This window comes from Dermacentor andersoni, chromosome 2, assembly GCF_023375885.2.
Source record: "Dermacentor andersoni chromosome 2, qqDerAnde1_hic_scaffold, whole genome shotgun sequence".
Classification (NCBI taxonomy): domain Eukaryota; kingdom Metazoa; phylum Arthropoda; class Arachnida; order Ixodida; family Ixodidae; genus Dermacentor; species Dermacentor andersoni.
Window position 1 is genome coordinate 29,158,863 of NC_092815.1, and position 20,889 is coordinate 29,179,751.

The 20,889-nt window shown below is 44.1% G+C and overlaps 2 protein-coding genes across 4 annotated transcripts in view; one reads left to right on the top strand and one right to left on the bottom strand.

Moving 5' to 3' along the window:
* Positions 1-13,892, bottom strand: part of vap (RAS p21 protein activator vap) — a 72,252-nt gene extending 58,360 nt beyond the window's left edge. Inside the window, exons 1-8 of one of the 2 annotated variants that reach the window (XM_050189595.3) lie at positions 13,433-13,892; positions 12,612-12,761; positions 12,106-12,241; positions 11,553-11,623; positions 11,200-11,317; positions 9,951-10,035; positions 7,149-7,293; positions 824-899 (exon numbers count right to left, since the gene is read on the bottom strand). In XM_050189595.3, coding sequence (XP_050045552.1) covers positions 824-899; positions 7,149-7,293; positions 9,951-10,035; positions 11,200-11,317; positions 11,553-11,623; positions 12,106-12,241; positions 12,612-12,761; positions 13,433-13,608 — 957 coding nt within the window. In that variant the 5' untranslated portion in view covers positions 13,609-13,892. The remainder of the gene's footprint in view (positions 1-823; positions 900-7,148; positions 7,294-9,950; positions 10,036-11,199; positions 11,318-11,552; positions 11,624-12,105; positions 12,242-12,611; positions 12,762-13,432) is intronic. The other variant, XM_055077295.2, reaches the window with a different exon arrangement.
* Positions 13,893-14,150: 258 nt separating this feature from the next.
* LOC126542496 (lon protease homolog, mitochondrial-like) overlaps positions 14,151-20,889 on the top strand; it is a 39,165-nt gene continuing 32,426 nt past the window's right edge. Inside the window, exons 1-6 of one of the 2 annotated variants that reach the window (XM_050189593.3) lie at positions 14,151-14,792; positions 15,564-15,652; positions 16,343-16,462; positions 16,778-16,806; positions 18,785-19,002; positions 20,504-20,636. In XM_050189593.3, the coding sequence (XP_050045550.2) occupies positions 14,169-14,792; positions 15,564-15,652; positions 16,343-16,462; positions 16,778-16,806; positions 18,785-19,002; positions 20,504-20,636 (1,213 nt within the window). In that variant the 5' untranslated portion in view covers positions 14,151-14,168. The remainder of the gene's footprint in view (positions 14,793-15,563; positions 15,653-16,342; positions 16,463-16,777; positions 16,807-18,784; positions 19,003-20,503; positions 20,637-20,889) is intronic. The other variant, XM_050189594.3, reaches the window with a different exon arrangement.

The window sequence follows — 20,889 nt, forward strand, 5'->3', positions numbered from 1 at the left end:
TCATCACACTCTCTCCGAGTACCGTTTTTGACAGGTAAGTGGGCGATCTCATGCTATTTCGGTTAAGCAGTACTACCGTTTAGTACACACTTTTTTCGAGCTCTGGCCAACCATGGTTTAACGAGTTTTCACTGTATTTGAAGTGCAGTAGTACCAGACTTCGCTCTGTACAAAGTATGAAGCAGGAAATTCACCTCCGACCACTCAATGCAGCATACACAAAGACCTTTTGCATTTATTCGGATCAACCTACCAAGGCAAACGGCACTGCAAAGGCTACACTGCCACAGAGCATTAGCTCCTTTGGACTAACTGTATCACATGATGATAACCAACAAACAAGCCAGCTGTTCTTGGGCATCAGCACAATTGTGCCACTCATGTCACCACCACTGAATGTGGCATTGGTCGAACATATGTTTAACGAGTTCCGGAACTGTTATAGTGTATATCCCGTATTACTACGACTCCCTTACGGATCTTTTATTTCTTCATTTACTTGAGTTGCCGTGTTGCATAATGTGGAAATAAAATTACATGTGAAGATAGAAACTTGCTTCATGCGGATGCGGCCACAGCAACTTATGAAGTGTATTGTCCATAAGTCATCGTTCACAGTGTTCAGGTTAGTCACTTCTTAAGTTCATCACAAACTAACACTAACACTTATAAAAGAGTCAATTTCTTATCCCAACACCTTTGCTTTAATGAAAGTTTACTGCATGTGCCCAGGACCTGCATGTTCAAATCACATATCAAACTCTGAAAATTGAATATTTCGAAAAGATACAGAGAGAGTGCAACAGCAAGAATAGTTACGCACCTTCAGCACAGGGTCTCCGAGGACATGACCTTCCACAATTTGTTCCACCTTGTAGCGGCTCACCACAGCCTCAAGACTGAAACCAATGTAGACCGAAACGTTTTAAAAAGAGAAGTGGTATGATCAAAACAATGAAGGAGCAATATGGGAAACCACTAGAAGTCATTGCACCTGACAAACACATTTAACAAATAATTAAGAGAGCAAGTGGCGACGATAACCATGAAAAATCCACTTTGCTCCCCGCCTAAGCCTCCTTACAGAGAAAGCAACAATGTCTAATAAAAAGAGTCCCGCATCTGACATCACAACTGTGTTTTCACAATGCATAGCCGAACCTTGATGCAGTTAACACGAACATAACGAAGCAAATATAGAATTTTTCTTGCTGATATTGCTTGCTAAGTGTCTGACTGCATTATTCTATGTTGTTCATTGTTCACTTAATGTCACTTGAACTTTTAACTCTGGTAGCATTGGTTTTGCGAAGTTAACCTAGCCTCAATGTACAACTTAAAGGACCCCTAAACCACCCAGAGGTCGAAAGTTCGTTGTGTTTCAGTTGTGCATGAGTCAGCATTTGAGCATGTAGCCATGAGAATTCTTGAAATGGTGCCATAATAGCGAAGTTATATGCATTTGATGATAAAAACGTGGCCCTCGCTCATTTCGCTCTTTTCTTTGCTACGCTCCGTTCGTCGGCTGGTCTCCTCCTCGACGAGTGCTCCTCCAAATGTAATGTGACATACTGCATCACCAACGTGCGTTTCAAAACACTGTCCAGTTCCGGTTACCGCAACTCTGTGCTTCTTGGCTACCCGCTGTTGCTGCCTTACTGGCCCATGCTCCTGCAAAGCGTGCCGTAGGGATGCGTTGATGTCGCTCGTGTCTTGAAAGCGACCTGCGACGTAGCTAAAGTGTGCGCCCGTGCGGGCCTCATCTTCAAAGTGATCTGCGATGTTTGCAGAGTGCGCGTAGTGCTGATAGCTTCGCGTACGCTGTGCTTTCGACGTTTTGTTTGCACTGAAGCGAGACATGCATGATGGTCAATTCGCTTGCTGCTGCTTTGATTCCTCACTGCAGAATTTTCACAGTGAGTTTCTGGGCTCATTGAGTGAGATGTGCGCACGTGACACCGTGCTGGTTAGTTTAGTTAAAACCGCTGACGGGCTAGTTTGTTTTAATCTATGATAGAATGTGTAAGCGCGACTGAACAAGGACGTAGAAAGAAACAGACACACGAAGATAGCGCTGTCTCTGTGTGTCTGTTTCTTTCGACGTTCTCATTGAGTCACGCTTACACAATCTATCATTGTTAATTGGGTTAGTAAGCGAATGTTTACAAGTTTATATGGCCGATAAAACTACTATGCTTACTTCATACAGCTATCTTCTAATTTGCTATGGCAATCGGTGCTTCGCCTTTCAAGCAAACTGCGAATTTTTTCGTGCACAGTGATTCCCCAAAGCCCTTGTATAAACTGACATCACATAAATTTCATGGAGAACGAGCTAAACCATCTTCAAATCATTCTGCGGCTTGCGACAGCAACACATTCAAGCAGCGCCCCACTGGCTCGCACAAGCCAGAGAGAAGGAAAGGCGCACTGCTCGCCCTGCCTCCTCGCCCAATGAAAGGTCTATTGCTAGCAGCACAACATAAGCCTAATATATCGCCTGAAAGTTGTGGGGTTTCGGGCGCTCGCAGTGGTTGTGTGGAGCTGTTGCATTGTGTTTCTGAGGGCTCCGTGTCCCTCTACTCCCTGCATGGATTGGATGGCAGCGGGTCATAAAACACTGTCACTCGGCTGTCATCCCGCCCACGAGAAGAGCAACGCGCTTCCACCATTGGCCAAATTTTGGGCGGGATTAGGGCCCTGATTAAATGAACTCCAGGTATGCGCGTGCAAGACGGGGCCTGGCAGAGCGCATTGAGGCGTCTGAAGGTGTGTATGTGTCCCTCTCTGCCAGCAGTGGCCCCTCTGTCCGCTGCCAGCGGATCGTTTCTTCGGCTAGTCAGGGTCCTAGCATCGGCGGGCGCACACATTCTTCCGTCATCTCGATGTCTTGAGGCAGTGCCTTCCAATCGTGGCCCCATCTGTGCTTCCGTTTCTTTGTTTCCATTTTCTCTGCTGTGAGGCACGCGATGGCAGGTGCTGGCTGAAGCATAGGCAGCCCCTTACTGCTGGGTTCTCTGTTGTCTCTGTCACAGTGCGCTGTTAGCTACCACCGGCGACCATTTAGCCATGTATTATGTCGCATTTAGATTTAGATTCGGACGTGTTTTTACAACTTATGTTCGTTTCAAACACCAGCCTAATAAATGTTATTTCTTTTTTACAGAGTGCTTCGCCTAGTGTCTCTCTTGTTGCACATGCGGTCTTACCTTCCCCTAGGTGTGGCCGGTGGAGCAGGGGCCTATTACATAGAGTGGCGCGTCGGCACAGGGAGCAAGCCCGAGCAGGTGCGAACGCGGCGCCCTGTATGCATGGCGGCTCGGAGTGCTCGAACCCACGGTGGTCGACCGGCGCGCACAATATCAGTGTGCACGCTGTGAGCAGCCCACAAACTGGCGCCCAACGTGGAGCCAAGGGCCTAATCAGCCTCTGGTCGCCCAATATCCGAGCTGCTGCATTGATGAGGTGAAGGTTGCCGCGAATGCACTTTATTAACCGAGCCATGTCTCTCCCACGTGTGCCGAATTGATCAATTTTCCTCTCACTCTTTCTGTCATACCTTGCCTCAGTAAAAGTAGAGTGGTAAGCGTATTGGACATCCACTTGAATGTTCTGTGCTGTGAAGTGCAGACGAGAAAAGGCGTGAAGTGGCCACCGAGGAGCTGCAGTCGTCCTCGGTAGCGGAGATCATGCGAGAGCCGGAGGTCCCGCTGATTCGTACCGGGAGGGCTGACTATTCCATCCTCCTATGTGTTCCAACGATTCAGTGAGTCCGACGGATTTCCTCGAGTCTCAAGCATCATTACCACTCGGGTGGCTGCTAATTGTGCAGACTGCTCGGGAACAGTGCCCCTAGGGTCGGTGAATTCGGCAAATATGCACGTTTTGCTATTGTTGCCGCAGTTCAGTGGCCTGCTTGGCAGTTTTCAGTTGATGCATCCTTTTCTTGCTAAAACTCAAGCCGTAATAGTTGACGCACTATTATTATGCCCTGTTTAGCCGAAAGTCCCCATTTAGGCAGACCAGTTAGTGGTGGTGCTTTCTGCACCATCAGTTGAGGGGCGAAACTGGCAGAGCAACCGCCAAGCGGAGATAAAGGCCATAAAACGAGCCCATTCAGCAAAGAAGCAAGCGCCCCAGACATCCTCCGTCGTGCGCACAGAAGGGGGACGCTCCTCCGCAACCCCGTGGCAATGACAGGGAGGACAGCCCGGGTGGAGAGCCAGCAGGGGGAACGAAACCAGCCACCCGACTGTGGTGTTAGAAACGTCTTTTCCTCTTCTCTTTTTCTTTTTTTTAGCAGCCCAAAGAGTGCCCAAGAAACCACAGAGTGACCCATTTTGTAAATAATTGTACATAGTTGTGCGACGGCCTCAGGGAGGCATAGCGCCGGAACATGGCGGATACTGCATGGGCGCCGTAACGTTGCTGGAATTGCAACGTGCGTGCAGGGCCAGATACAGTGTGCGTCGCTGTTGCCCCTGGACGGTTCGCTCTGCGGGGTCACAACGAGCTCAGCCAATGAAGATCGCATTCCACCCGTTAACCCTGCAATGTGAGAGTTGTGTTAAAGGTGGTAATCCCCAGCGTCGAAGAAGCGCTATTTAGCACCACTCCGACCAGTATTGGCCAGTCATCAGCATGCCAAGGTTTTCTTTAAAATCGATTCGCCCAGTGACTTGACCAGGCGTGGAGTGACTTTTCGTCTATCACCAAACCTTCCGCGTCTGTTCATTACATAGACATCGCGTTGTAGAAATCAATTTTGCATGGTGTCGCAGATGGACAGTGTGTGTTCATGGAAGGATTTTCAGCTAGTGTCGAAGTCCTATGTCGTCGTGCTAGTGAAGACCATGTTTACTGTGTCCGGCTGAACTCAGAAGGAGCAACAATTTATACTTAGACGAGGCTTGCCTATGCGAATTCACAGCTTTGGATTAGCCGTCCATTTCTCTTCAAAGAGCTCTGAGCGATCGACTTTGCTGAAATCAGACAACCTGCTCTCCCTTCTTCTCTGTCCTTGTTTTCCTTTGTTCATTGTTTCGTTAGGCGACTTATTTCTCTATGTTTTACCCAGCCCACATCGTTCTGATTTTGTGTATGTGTTTCCTTGGCTATGTTTTGGCTTGGTTTTATTTTATCATTTATTTGTATGTGTGTCTTGCACTCCAAAAAGGTCTCGCGTGCGTTTTCACTGCCGCGTTGTGCCAACGGGTGATGTCGACCTGGATGGAGGCATGGCAACGGCAAGGCTGCGAATTGGGCTGTGCGGTCTCGGCGCAGATCATGGCTGTACCATGGAGCAGACACTGCCAGAAGCACCGGCACCAGAGGCCGTTGCCGGTCACTGCTGAGTGGCTTGAAGTCACACACATGGCATGTGGGTGTGGTTTTTCGACTACCCGGAGATTTTCCGTGTGGCCATATTTTATACATCTTCTGAAGTGTTTACGTGACTTTCTTTTGTTTTGCTTGATGGTATAGGCCAATGTTTTGTTATTTTCCCTTGTTTGTGTCTGAATGTCATTATGCCTCTAAGCATTTGTCTTTTATTGTTACTGTTACTTTTTCTTTGGTGGATGCTTTTATTGCGCATGTTCACATTAAAGCATGGGTTTATGTGGACTTTCTCGTTGCTGTTGTGTACCTCAGACCTCCTTATTTAATTTATCCTAACGGCTTGTTTCTTTCCTTTGATGCTTTTATTTTTTGGAGGCTTGTGATTCTAGGTTCTAGTTCCCAATGGATAGCTCCGATATCGCATTGTAATTACTATTTCTTTGTGTGCGTGCGTGCGTGTGTGTGTGCGTGCGTGTGTGTGCCTTTTTTTTTGTTGTTGTTGCCAGAACCGCAGCCACCAGCCTTGCATCATTGGTAGCGGGTATTTAAGGGGGGAGGGATGTGGTTTTTCGGGCTCTCACGGTGGTTGTGTGGAGCCGTTGTGTTACGTTTCCGGGGGCTCCGTGTCCCTCTCCTCCCTGCCCAGACGGGATTTGCAGCAGACCGTAAAACACTCACTCAGCCGTCATCTCACCCACAGGAAAGTGAATGGGTTTCACCCATTGGCCGACCTTCTGGCGGGATTCGGGCCCTGCTTGAGTGCGCTCCAGGTACGTGCGCGCAAGATGGGGCCTGAGGAGATCACATAGGGGGCGTCGGAAGGTGCGTACGTGTTTCTCTATGCCGGCTGCGGCCCCCTTTGTTCGCTGTGGGCTGATGGTTACTTCGGCTTGTTGGGGTTCCGGCCTCGGAGGGCAGGCACACTTTTCTGCTGTCTTGATGTCCTTCAGCAGTGTCTTCCGATCATACCCCCGTCTGTTCTGTTTCTTTCTGTTCCCATTTTCTCTACTGTGGGGGTGCGCGATGGCAGGCGCTGGTCAAAGGATGGGCGGCTTCTCTTTGCTGGGTTCTTTGTTCTCTCTGTCGTGGTGCACCGTTAGCAGCCACTGGCGTCCATTTGGCCATGCTTTATGTCACAATTAGATTTAGATTCGGAATTGTTGATTAAACTTATGTTGTATCGAACCTCAGCTTAATACATGCTCTTTGTTGTTTCTGGAGAGCTTCACCTAGGGTCTCCCTCACTGCGTGCGTGGTCTCACCTTCCCCCTAGCTGAGACTGGCAGGGCGCATCAGTACACGGACCGGGCCGGAGTAGGCACGGCGCCCTGCATGCATGGTGGCTCGGAGTGCTCAAAACCACAGTGGTCGTAATATTAGAGATTGTGCGCCAGGAGCCTAGCAAGAGACCACAAAGTGGTACATCATAGTGCTCTGTGGTGGTCCCCACTAAATGTTGTTGTACCATCTGCAGTCATAACTAAATCCACTGGTAGTCACAACAATGTGACACAACATGAACTCGTAAGCCTTTTCTAAAGATAACACCATGTGAACAGGACAAACACCTTCTATCGTATTGATTTCTTACCGCATACAAACTGCCCAGAACAGTTGAGACCAAAATTAACTACCACTTCTTCCACATGTTTTCGTAACTTACATTAAAGGAAAATGTTCTCCTTCACGGATGTGCAAGTGAGCTGGCAAAGGCAAGGCTTCAAACTATCGGCTCTCAAGCTATGGGCCGAGATGCACTGCAACGATAAGGTAGACATAAAAGAAGGTAAAAAGTGTGGCTATGCTACCTGTCAAAGGTTCGTCCACCCATGACGTAACGGTTTCCTTTTCGCTCTATGCGAAACCTCTGGATGGTATTGTTAATGTGGAAGAACAGAGAGAAGTTCCCAGGCGAGTTGTCACTTGGTCGCACCAGAAAGCTTCCTGGACCCACTACATGGAGAAAAAATGGACAGTACCACAACATATCAACGCAAAGAACCTCAGAAGGCTATGGATAGGTTCAAAGAGTGAAGCTAATAAAATACAGAGCTGCTCAAGCTGAAGTGAAATTGAAGTTGTAACTCAGCAAGGTCATGAGTAATTAGTTACAAACGTGTCTTGTTCCACCACACATACCCTGTGGTACAAGGTTGAACAATGCCTGATCTGTGCTTTTGAGAGCAACCAGATATTTGCAGAGCCAAGCCTAAGCCAAGAGACAAGGTTGCTGCCCGGCAGCTATGCCAGCCAAAGAGTAGTGGTGACAACAATAACATGGGCCTTGTCCTTCAAGTCATAACAGAACTTACAGGGTTTACTTTCAATTATTTTTATGCTCACAAAGCTGTCACTAGTGTGCCTTTCAGTACGTGCCACCTTCCACTGCGGACAAACGAAATGTGAACAAGAATGTATGAAGTAGAATTCAATCAATTTCCATTAATTCAACTCTGATGGGACCCATGAAATTCATCTAGTTATACAGCGGGGCAAATGAAAAAATATGCAGAAATAATGCCAAAACACACTGCTGATTCATTAGGCAGTATTTGTCCGATTCTAACATCCCCCCTAAACTAAACACATGCATGCTTTCTACGTATCCAAAGTAGAAAACTAACATAGAAATCACATTAAGAGGAAGCTTTAGCTCATTCCCAACTCCAACACCGCCTATTCAAATACATGCAAAACGCAGAAACGTTTTTCTGAGACAACCCCTGGACCAATTTTAATGACTTTTGTATAATTTTAGAGAGAAAGGTAAATTATAGTGACTGTTGGAAGCAGAATTTCCATTTAGGGCCTGAATATCGTTACAAGAACTTTCAAAAATTCGAAAGTTCGAAAAAAATAGAGGCACGAAGTTTACAAATTAATAGCTTTGCATCAATAACCAATATCATGGTTCTGTAAATGGTATCCATTAGATCATTCAAAGCAGACAAATTTGATGTCAATTTATATCTTACCTGAATTCGTTACGTTATGTACAAGCGTTCTGCAAAGGCTGTATTTCTGCATTACTAAATTTTTTTAGATTCGTCTGTAACATATCAATTTTGTCCGCTTTAGATGTACTATTAGATGCAATTCACATAATTGTGATGTCATTTTTCATGCCCGAGTTACAGAGTTGTAAACTTGATAGTTTCATTTTATAAAAATTTGACATTTGCCCATTTTTAATAAAAAATTGATAACCTAGTTCAAAAATTCGAAACAACAGTCACTACGTTTTAAGTTTTTCTTTTAAATGCAACAAACCTTGTCAAATTTTGTGCACTGGTTGCAGAGAAAAATGAATTCTCCTTTTACATGTATCTAGATATGAGCACCCGAGCTAAAGCTTCCTCTTAAAGTTCTTAAACAAAGTAGAAATCTAATGTGCACCTGATTTTCTAGCAAGAAAATGAGCAAGGGTCTAATGTGTGTTGTACAGTGGCAGCCAATTTCCTTAAGTCAGCTTCGCTACAATATAGCCATGTTATGCAGTAAAGCATATTAATGCCGCAAACACTGTTTTGGCTTTATATCCAGCTGAACCGTGCAGGCTATTCTTGGCCGAAATTTCATGAAAAAAAGAAAAAGGGCGCTCTTTACAATTGGAAAAATACCACAATGAGACATTGCGAGCTGCCGTTATTCTTGAAAATCTTCCTCGGGCATGCCAAGAATAGCTGTTTTCGATGAGGGATGATGTGTGTTCAACACATTCACTGTCCCCTAAGCTCCACCAAGAAAGACACTGCTGCTTAAAGGGTAATTATTGAGGTCAGCTTAATGGTCAGGTGCAATGACCGGTCAAGTTCACATTATCTGGCAAAGATAAAATTTAGGATCAAAATAATTAAACTTTGGGCCCGTAGAAATGCATGGGTACTGGCCGGGACCTTTACTCGGGATCGAATTAACCAGAGTTGAATTATCAGGAGTCTGCTGTACCTGTCAACAGTGATAATTCGAGAGTACAAACTTGAATTGCTGCTTATCCTACTGCCCAAGTTGGGACTTGCTCCAACTTGGGCAAGTTGGAGCAAGCCCCAAATTAAGCTTGCAAGCAGAAATAATGTTGCCATAAAGTGGTGAAAGCAGAAATTTAAGCATTCTTGTTAGCCCTAACTTGTTCACATTTCATTTGTCCACCAATATTATATCCAGCTCCGAAGTTCCTCAAAAGTCTGAAATTTATGTTCAATGTTCTTCACACATAGCGAAGAGAAAGTGAAGCATGACCACTGAATATCTTACAGTACAAACATAGATTCTATCAGACCTTTAATTAGCCAGAGATAATCCTTGTTATTTAAAAAAAGTATTGTCAAACTTTTAAACAATGCACCCACTTAGCATGGGCACTGTACCTAACACAGGGTGCTTGTTTGGTGAATGCTTCAGACTGCATTCACCTAATAGATACTGCGACAGGAGTAATAATGCTCTCAGAAATCATACAAAAGCATTTTTCCTTCTCACTGCCATCATAAATTGAGCACCAACTTCACTCATTTAGTCTTGCCACTTCACTGAGTTGAAATGTAGTGTTTACACATGTACACAAATCAATGTGAAGAGTAGATCATTGTGCATCCATAGCACCAGCTTACTTTTTGCAAGTTCCTCAACAGCAGCTTCCTTCGAGATGTCACCATGAAACCAGGGATATATCTCATTTGGGTCTACATTGTCATCCTGCATTAAAGGACAATAGCAACTTACATTGTAACAGCCCAAATACGTAAAGCAATTTCTATTTTATGCAGGTAACAGCTTCATATGCTTAGAAGCGAATTAAGAACAAGATATGTATGTTATAAATGTAATAGTCATGTAAAAAAGAAAAAGGTGCCTTACAAAGAATTTTCTTGGCTGCCATGCATCTGTTAACCGCGTGTTCAAAAGACCTCTTCTCACCCAAGTTTCAGACTGGCAATGCAGTTGCTTATTTAATTTTTAGAATACTATTTAGTAAGAGCTATACAGCACGAACAGAACAGCAAGAGCAGCATCTGAAAGCAACCATGTGTAATTGAAGAGAGGGGTGACAAGTATGAACACACATATCACATAAGAGCACAATGTAAGAACACATCAAAAGCATTATTCCTCCTTAGCACAGTAGGCAGAAATAAGGTTGATCACTGATGGCAAGAAAAAATATAATGCGCGAGCTGAAAATACAAGAACAGAGATGGACCCATTATTGGAGGTGTTACTTCAATGCGCTCCTTGTTGTGAGGATACTCGAGTATCTCATGCCTCTTACTGTTCATTTTACCTGCATGGCTCTTGAATCTCCTGATATTCAGCTCTTCTGCATGACACACACGCAATGGTGGAACTCAGTGCCATAGTTAGGCAGCCACGACAAGAGTGTTGCAATGTGTGCGCCAACTGACAGTGTGGATTACATGGGTGCAACGGAACTTGCTTCCTTCACTTCACTGGCTGGGGGATGGAAATGCATGCGAATCGACCAACCTCTCATCAGTGCACTCTGCAGGACTAGCCTGCAGAAGGCTTTCCGTTCCTGGGAATGCACTAACAAAAAAATTTAATGTTGGTGCCAGGCATAGGCATACATTATTTGCTCGGTATTGAGTCAAACTTCCACAATTCTCTCTGCCGAGGAACTATTCCGTGTATATATTTCTGCCACCTGCCATTCCTGTACAGAAAGAGCAGTGAATGCCCTTTTTCTGTGTTCAAACTACTGCATACCGTGTAATTTGTTACCAAGATCACTAGAGACCCCCCACTGTGGTATAAAAGGCATGCAGGTTTAAAAAGGAAAAGAAGGAAAATGGGGAAGAAAACGGCATTTTAGCAGCATGCCTAAGCCGTATCCCTACTCACCAGCTCCTCCAAGAGCTCCTTGAAGACGAGCCCACTCTCCTGAGTGCGATGCAAGGTGCACCACAGCCAGCCATCACCCATGTCATTGTGCACCACAAAGATGTCTCCCTTCTGGAAGCTGCACCACAGTGGAGAAAAGCAATGCTTCTTTAAATGGTTGGTGTTGTTACATTTACAGCAATCAGCAAATGAGCCACAAAGTGGTTTTCACTAAATGCGAAATGATAGCTTTATGGTTTGAATTTAATTTCATTAGAAATGATGGATTAGGACAAATCATTGGCACAAAAGTACAACGGAGTTAACAGCAAAATACACAACCAGATCCCAGATGAACATAGCACATCACTGACCTGAGTTCATCTGTGTCAGCCATCTTCACATAGGGTAGCACCGCTATGGCTCGCTTCTTGTCATTGACGGGCTATGGATGCATAAAAAAAATGCAAAGGGTAGTGTAACAAGAAAATCTGTAAAGCGAAATAATAGGCTGACCATCATAAAATAATAAAATTGAGAGTGTGACAGAATGCTGTCTGATCAGGATGGAACATGATGAAATAAAACAAGACACCAACCACAAGAGACCTAGTAAGGTTAACGTTTCGGTCCCCACACAGGTGCCTTTTTCACAAATGTGACTAAAAGCAATAAAAATGTTGCTTAAGTATGCCGTACGACATGCCCAAGCATGATTGAATTTAGGCTCAATAAAACAAATGCAAAAATTACTCACACAGCATAAGACAATGGTGCGGCAAAAATTAATAACCTCGAGCTTTAAAAAATACAAGAGCTTTCAGCCACTGACTTTTCTTGAATATGCTTGAACAGCTATGAATACACTATACAGAAGCTTTATCAAGAAAAGGAAGTGTCGTGCTTGACACTCAATTTGCTGCTTGCCTCGGGAGGAGAAACTGGTTGGATGAGACGTTCCTTCTTGAGCAGGTCTGACCAGCCAGTGTAGTAGCCAATGAGGTCAGACAGCGAGTCAAACTGACGACCACCGATGTAGTAGTCACCACAGACAGCAGTGATCCTGGATCAGTGCAAAGTAGATTTTCAACAGATTGTCTAGCCTTGTTGTTGATCCTCCAATGTCCTTGGTTTCAAGACATCTGCCACGTCTAAAAGGCTGTGTAGTTTATTAAGCTAGGAGCAGGTTTCATCACGTATAGACTAAAAGACAACTTGAGCAACAGATTAAAACCAAGAAAGCTGTAAATTACCGATTAAGAAAAAGAATATTGTAGAAAAATGGTGGTTGAACGCATTCCACTTAACTGTTTGCTCAAATAGAAAGCTGTGTTATGTCAGAAGGGTCTTGCTGGAAGCTAAACAACAGAAAGTTGCATCTTAATGAAACAACTAAAAAGGTATGAGAACAGGGCAGCGTCTGTGATGCAAACCTAAAGTGGTTGATGCCAGTGTGACCAAGGTAAGACAGCACATAAGAGCCTGGCTTGCGGTCACTTTCACGAACCAGGTAGCGGCCCAGCCCACCAGCAGCTTGTAGACGCTGTTCAGCGGTGTATCGATCCAATCGTCCATGGTACCACCTGGATGATGGCATTATTATGCACAGTGAACAGCGAGAATAGCAGTCGGATATGTTTTACAGGGGAAGTCTGTCACATTAGTTACATATCCTACAGCGCACAAAGTGCACTGCAAATGTCACAAGACATTGATAGGCACATTGTGCTAAGCACACAACCTCTGAGTATTTTCCATAATATCCATGTATGCTGTTTACTTAGTTATTGTGCCTACCGCAAAGCATCGTGCTTTCAAGCCATGCTTTCGTGCTTGCTTTGTCGAGACAACCACATCGTTTCAAGAGTTTTATTTTTCCTTCTAGAGAATAACAGATTTATTTTGCAATAACAGTTTCCAGTTGGCTTAAATAGTAGTGGCAGCTGTGTAGTACGATAAGAAATTAACTACCGAATAGAAGAGAAATAGCGAGCAATAACAGATCAACCGGTCGCCCAAGCTCTGAGCAGTCCAGAGTATTTTTCTTTTCATTTTTTTCGTGATGAAGAGCTAGAGAAGAGCTAAATGTGGAAAGGTTTCACTAATGCACTCGTGATCAAACATGCTTCGGCACAATGGCACCAGCTGCACATCAGCGGCGTCGCTGCGTTCAAGGACTCACTAAATAACCACACTCGGCGCTCAACATCCGCGGCGGCGGACACAAGTTCATTGGCAGTAACAATTAGCTTACTGCGATTGCGGAGGCGCCGTCAGAGAGATGTTCGAGTCATCTTCAATCAAATCGCCGTCACCAGCGAAAGGGTCATATTCATCGTGAAAGCAGCCTTCTCGGTCGTCATCCTGGCTGACTGCATTACCATGGAAGTGCCTTCGATGCTGCCGCGGGTCGAAGTCGTGCTCTGCCATCTTATGGCACGAAGCGGCTGCTTGGATAGGATATATATACCGTTCACATCTTGTTTACAGCATCAGCGTCCAGACGGCCCTTCGGGCCGTGTTCAGCATGCTGTTTTGCACAACGGTCTTGGTATCTTCTAGCCTCTACAAGTGCCTTAATTACACAATACTGTCAAATATGTGCCGCCAATCAAGCACAATAGCGCAGCACGGCAATGAGCATCACTGCTCCACACAACCGTAATCGAAATTCTACTGACAGACCGCATGAGCAATGCACTGCACCGCCCTTTATGAGATATCGCGAGAGTTGAGTCAGGCCGGTTGATTTAGGATAATATTATTGCTGCTCCACTTATTAATTAAGAAATGTTAGTTATTTCTATAAAAGAATAAAACTAACTTGGTGTTACTTTTAAATTCTATATGATCTTTCTTGTGTAAGATTTTGTGCAGCAAGCGCCAGTTAGTCGACCAGTTGCACCCCTAGCGACCAATCCAAGGACCAACCTGTTCAAAAAGTTTTTCTGTCCTGAGAGACGCTTCACTACAATGTTTTAAAGGCTATCATGGCGGCGCTCTTAAAGGAGCCCACGCGGGCGGCCCGACGAAACTTCTTAACGGCAGCAGCTATTTGGCAAGACTGTGGCATCTCCAATGGAAAAAAGGCTGCTACAGCAAGAGCTAGAACAGCTCCGTGTGCGTGGTTATCGCAGTGTCGCTGCTACTCGCACTCAGTGACCTCAGCGACATCTGAAGCACATCGGAGAGCCTTCAGCTGCGTATTACCTCTTGCTGGTTCGTCAACTTCCAGAAGATTATTACAGAGATTAGGGGTGTTCGGAAGCAACTGGAGGCACTACAGTAGCGCATCAGCGATTTGTCGCCTTGGAACCTGGCGATATTACAAGGGCGATGCTGTTGGCGGGAGGCCATGGCTTGCACAGTCTACCAACAAGCTCCAAACTTTCGGGGGAACTTTCACGAACAGCGCGAGGTTTTACTGTGATCAACAAAAACCTGAAGAACTTCCCGAAGATGATCCGCCTAAGGACGAGGGCAGTGTTATTCACTATCCTAATCAAGGCGTCGGCGCAGTCGCTGCGCTAACGGTGCCTGACATTTGGCCCCAAGTTCCTGTGATCGCTGTCAGTAGAAACCCCGTCTTTCCCAGGTTTATCAAAATGGTGGAGGTAAGTTCGTTGACACGCAATTCAGGCACCAGTATGCCGCGATGCTGAGATGCAACGCAAAGCATGGTCGTTGACTGTCTCGATGCTACGAAACATGCACATTCGTGTTTCTGTGCCTCCGTTTGCGAAAGTAACGAGCCTTTACCACCGGTTTCAGACTCCCTTCAGCTATCACAGCTGTCGTTGTCGTCTCTGTTTTATAACGCTGTGCAGGCACAGTTTTATTACATTAATAACAACAAACAACAAACGCACCAACAGGCGATGCGCAATAGCAGTTTAAGAACTGGTGGGGAGAGGTTTCTGCATGTATGTGTGCATTACATCTTGACACAGCTTCCATGCTCCGTATTTAAGGTACGCTATCTGAAAGCTCGATGTACGGCGTTGTCTCAAGGTCACGCTATAATAATGCGGAGCGCAGTTATATTTGTGAGCAGCAGCAACCCGCAGATCTATTTTTTGTTCTTATTGCCCGATTTACTCTTGTGAGCAGTTTTCAATGACAAGGAGCAGCTGGAAAACTAACAAAACTTTGTAGGATGTATGTTAGCCTCTCTCACCATTTTCACTTTGCTCCCAATTTGAATTCATGTTTTATGATTGGCCCAGCAATTTTATATAAGTGACATAGAAAAAGCTTGCATATTTACTGCAACATTTTATGAACATTTTCTAGTCACCTTGTGTAATTACATGTTGAATTGAGCAAGAGGCGATTATACAATATTCTTTGTTGATAACACCATCTTACAAAATGTGACGTTACAGGTTTCTAACCCGGCACTCGTCGACTTGATAAGACGGAAAGTTCGCCTCAATCAACCATATGCTGGTGTATTTCTTAAGCGTGACGAAAGGTGAGCCTTCACATCTCTGCAAAGTCTGAAGTAAGTTGCTCTGGTGTGGCACAAGAAAGGTGTATAGGTTTTCTATTTATTTTGTATGTTGTAGAAATACAGAGTAAGCACCTAATTAAAGTTTATGGATAATCGCTAGAAAAGTTGGAAAGCCTAAATGCTGGTGAATTGATTGACAGCATAGGCATTTGTTAGCTGTAATTTTGAAATGGCGACCACTTGGCATGCCCTAAAACTTGCCCTCCACTCCTTTATGTGCCAAGGTTCCTGAAAAAAAAAAAAGAATGAGAGAGAGAGAAAAAAAATCCTATTCTTATCCCACAATTAAACACTTCTTTTTGACGCAGGCTGAGTTATATATGTAATGTAAGAAATGACATTGAGCATCTTTGAAGTGAGAGACATGGCACTGAAAGGAAGGCTCACATAATAACTGATAGGTCTGTCAACAAATTGCTACTGTAGCTGCTACTGTACTCTTTAGAGTTCTGAAGCAAAACAGAGCCACTTGTCAGCATGCAGACATTGAATTATCATTTTACTTACTTTTGAAAACTGTCTTTCAGTCACTGCAGTGACTTTTCATTTGTGCTTTGGCTGTGCCATTTGTACTAAACACAAGATGTTTTTTGAATCACTTACATACCACTTATTTCCTTTTTTTTTTTTTTCTCTCTCCTGTGAATGCAGCAATGAATCTGAAGTGGTAGACAAGCTGGATGACTTGTACAGTGTGGGAACGTTTGTCCAGATTCATGAGCTCCAGGACCTTGGAGAGAAGCTGCGCATGATTGTCATGGCCCACAGAAGGTATACGCTTAGTCTATAATGGTAGTCCACAAATTTTTTTATCTTTCTCAATTCCAATATGTGATAACTGAAAGCCTTTTGAGTGTTTCTTTGGCGAGTAAACAAGCCTGCGTAGTGTTTTTCATGTGCACTCATGTTTTGCTTCTACTGCATTTTACTGTATTGACTTATGAGGACCATATTGAGAACCATATGAGGATTTAGCTTGGCTGCCAAAAGGTAGTCGGCAGTACCTGACAAATTAGTAAAACCAGTGAATAAATATTGAGGTAACCGGAGACTTACTTTAACTTTTCGTGTTCTGTTTCTTTTTAGGGTCAAGATTATCCGCCAGCTTGTAGAAGGTGAGCATTCTGCTCTTGAGGTGTTGCATAGCTTGTGGTGTATGTGGACTGTCCCAATAGTTCATGTTGTGAGTCAGCAAAAAATTGGGAGAGGGTGTAGTGACACTACTCTTGCCACTTGAAAGGACCTGGTTGACCTCTAGTATGAGCCTGACTGCTGTATTACAACGCAGAATTTTATGCGTGCAGTTATTATTCAACCCATTTTTAGTGTTGGTTGAAATGGAGATCAACAAACAGACAGAACAAGGAATCAGGACACCACTCCACCTGGTGCAAACATGAAAACATCAGTTGTATGCAACTTTTTGTACTCAATGACTGCCAGATGACTGTTAAAATGATAGCAGAATCACTTGGTTCGGGGAAGTTGTCCGTTCACTGGATTTTGACAAAAATTTGGAAATAAGGAATGTTTGAGCTGAGATGGTGCCGGAAGTGCTGACTTCTGAGCGAAACTTGCAGCAAACAGAATGTAGCATTGATTGGAAAGCATCAGACAACAGCGATGAGATCTTGCAAAGGGTCGTCACCAGGGATGAAACTTGTATTCCCGACTACGACATCACGGTGAAGTAGGAGAGCAAGGAGGGTAAAAAGAAAGATTGGCCAACTCCAAGAAAAGTGTGATAACAAAGGGACCACGGAATTTTTTCGCTACCATGGAATTATACACCATGAATTTGAACCTGAAAGTCAAACTGTCAATGCGACTTTCCGTGTGGAGGTTGGAAGCGTCTGAGAGATTACGTGCGACCAAATTTGTTGAAAGAGGGATGCTGAATTTTGCATCATCATAATCCCCCTGTGCACTCTGCATTGATAGTGCACGAGTTAATGGCACGCAATTCATCACTGCTGGACATAAAATTCATTCAAACGAATTGAAGTTAGAATTAAAAAGAATTGCTTTAAAAACAGGCATATTTTTGAACTTTTGAACACAGTTGAATTCAACATAAAGTTATCCAGCGTTTAATTATCAAAGAAAGTTGGCTGTATTTGTCTTCTAAAGCTGTAATATTGACTGACCGTATTTAAGGATATCAGTTTAAGCGCACTTCGATTGGAAAGGGGATGCGGCAATAAAAATGGCACATCTCCCCTCAAAGTTATTTTCGCATTGCATTGTGCATTCACAGTCCCCCTGACACTCCATTGAGACATTGCACTAAATTTGACATAAAGCAAAATGAAAAATATCTCTTTAAAGGGGCCCTGAACCACCCCTCGGACTTAGTGCAAAAACATAGTCCGCGGGTAGCATATCTTACTGTGAACATCCCAGCCAAGTTTTGATGTCGTACGTGGTGTGTGGAGCTCGCAAGCAGATCGCGAAGTCACCTTCCTTGCAAACGCTCTCTTTTCATCAGAAGGCCCTGTCCTCACTCTCTTCTAAATGTACTATTTCGTCATTCCCTTAGGCAGCTGCTATTGGCCGATAGCTGACATCAAGCGGCAGTTGGCTACATGGCGTAGATACCGCAGCCACCGCGGCGTGCCGCCACGAGTCCACTGGCTAAGTGCACTGCGGCTTGCTGAGGACAGCCGCATTTGCCTTATGTTTAATGCATCGTAGGCACCAAAGACGGAAGTTGTGGGGTCTACGTGAACATCCAAAATTAAATTTGAACTGCACACCACAGTGACACTTAGAAGGGCGGAGCATTGTGGGCACGCCCCACTGCGCCGTAGCCTTTGCAGTGCAAGGCATTGAAGAAGGAATGGGTGCAGAGCAGAGGCGATGCTTGATTGCCAATAACTCCGCTTCTGCTGAACGCATTGAAGTGCTTTTTGTAGTAAAGTAATTCTGAGATAGCCTTTTTTTACTTCAAATGCCGTTCTCAACTTCAATAAAAAATGGTTGAGGGCCGATTTAATGTGATTGATTACATCCCGTAGATTACTTATGAAATTTCTTCTTTTTTTTTGTATAATAAGGCTTTTTTCTTTTTTTTTTTTCTCTCTTGTTCAAAAGAAGGTGAGGAGGCAAAAAGATCAAACCGAAGACGACGACGCCCAAATGCAAATGGTCGCCCTACCAATGCAGTTTCCTCAGGCGAAGTGGTTGAGGATCCTGCGCCAGTGGTTGATCAGGCATCTTCACCAGCTGTGTCCGTCCCCATGGGGCCCGTTCTGATAGCAGAAGTTGAAAACGTGCCTCATGAAAAGTTTGTCATCACGGAGGAAATGAAAGTAAGTAAATTGCCTTTTCCTTACTATTGAATTAATTTATTCAAGATATGAGGATGGCAACTAGGTCTTTTAAGGTGGGGGGGGGGGGGGGGATTAAGAGATTGTTAAAAGTTAGTGGTCAGGTACATCATACCATCAAGGCATCGCCTATGAAGTGCCAAAGTGCAAGAACAAACTTGTGCTTCACTTCTACCATGGTGATTACTGTAGGTATGGAGTTAGCGCCAAAGCGAGCTGAGACATGATAAATTAGCTACTGCACATTGCACTGTTTCCTGCACTTAAGTAGACTTGTCCAGTGCATGGGCCCTAATGTAAATAGTCTTCAGCAAATTTTTTTTTTAAGGGGAAATGGCTGTGTTGTGCACGTGTGGACACACAAATGTCATGAATGTGAATATGTTCTCACAACTATAGCAGCAATGCACCAGTCCATAACTTTCATTATTTTCATACCCACCAAGGTGGCTATAGCATTGCGCTGCTGAGCACAAGGTCGCAGGTTCGATCCCAGTTGTGTTGGTCATATTGGCTGATCGGTGTAGAATGCAAATGCTTGTGTACCATGCATTGTGTGCACGCTAAAGAACCCCAGCATCTGTGTATTTATGGAACACACCATAGAAGTTTGTTGCACTTCATTAAGCACAACAAATTATACATGTGTGTATAACATGCATGCTACACATGTTTTGTGCCACAGGGCAAACTTTCCAAGTTAAAAATGAACAAGAATACAAATAAAAAATTAACAGGTGGTCAAAATTAAACCGGAGCCCTCCGCTATGGCATCTCTCTTAACCCACTGTGCATTTGGGAGAAATTAAATGCCACAGTCTTTTATTACTTTCAGTGCTCTTGTCACAGCCACCAGCGTCACGAAGGAGTTTCCTTACATATGTTGTAATTGGGCATGGTTCTTGTTTCTTGTGGTCATAGCTTCAACAATATTGTCCGCAGCTGTTATAGCACAATACTGTAGCTATGAAAGGCCACATGCTCATTTATTACTTACATTATTTTTGTGTGAATGTTTAACGGAAACACATAAACAAGAAGACACAAGGATGAGCGTAACAAAGAATTTGCTGTTTTTGCAATGCACGGGCATGCACGCTCAGTGATTGATGTTCTTGTTCTTTTTTTTTTTTTCGTTGTCATGGTACTGTTTGTGGCCAAGACCATGACTGTTGTCATGGTCTTGTTTTCTTCATCATGTTTCCATGTTCTTTCGGGTTTTCAGGTGTGTTTCATTTCCTTTCCCTAAGTTTTTTTTTTTTTTTTTCCGAATGTTGCTTCAAAATAAATCATAGCAGTTGAAAGTAGCAGTTGTCCTCATGTCTTCTTGTCTCTGTAACTCCATTAAACGTTCATGCTTCACACAAAAGTAATACAACACTAGCTAGCCCAATCAGTTATGCTGCGTTAAGGAATTGCTACTAATCATGATGTCTTGATGTGTAACATGTGCCCCATTTAATTTGACCTCATCTAATGGTAGGCAGTGACTCAGGAGATAGTCAAGACCATTCGTGACATCATTGCACTGAATCCCTTGTACCGAGAATCCATCCAGCAGATGATCCAGGCTGGGCAGCGCGTAGTGGACAACCCTGTCTACCTGTCAGACCTTGGTAAGTACATCCATCTGCTCGAACATGCATGTGAATCAGCAAACTTTCCACTTAAAACCTTCAAACTTCAGCACCTCTTTGGTTTCTATATTTGCAGCTATGGCAGTAGGACCTTTGCAATCAATATTAAGGTGAAATATGTAATGGACCCATGATACGTTCTTGCAAAGCATAGTAAAACCCCACTATAACAGAATCACTCTATTCGACACTCTATGAGATGCCAACTGCACTATGCATTTTATACTAGAAT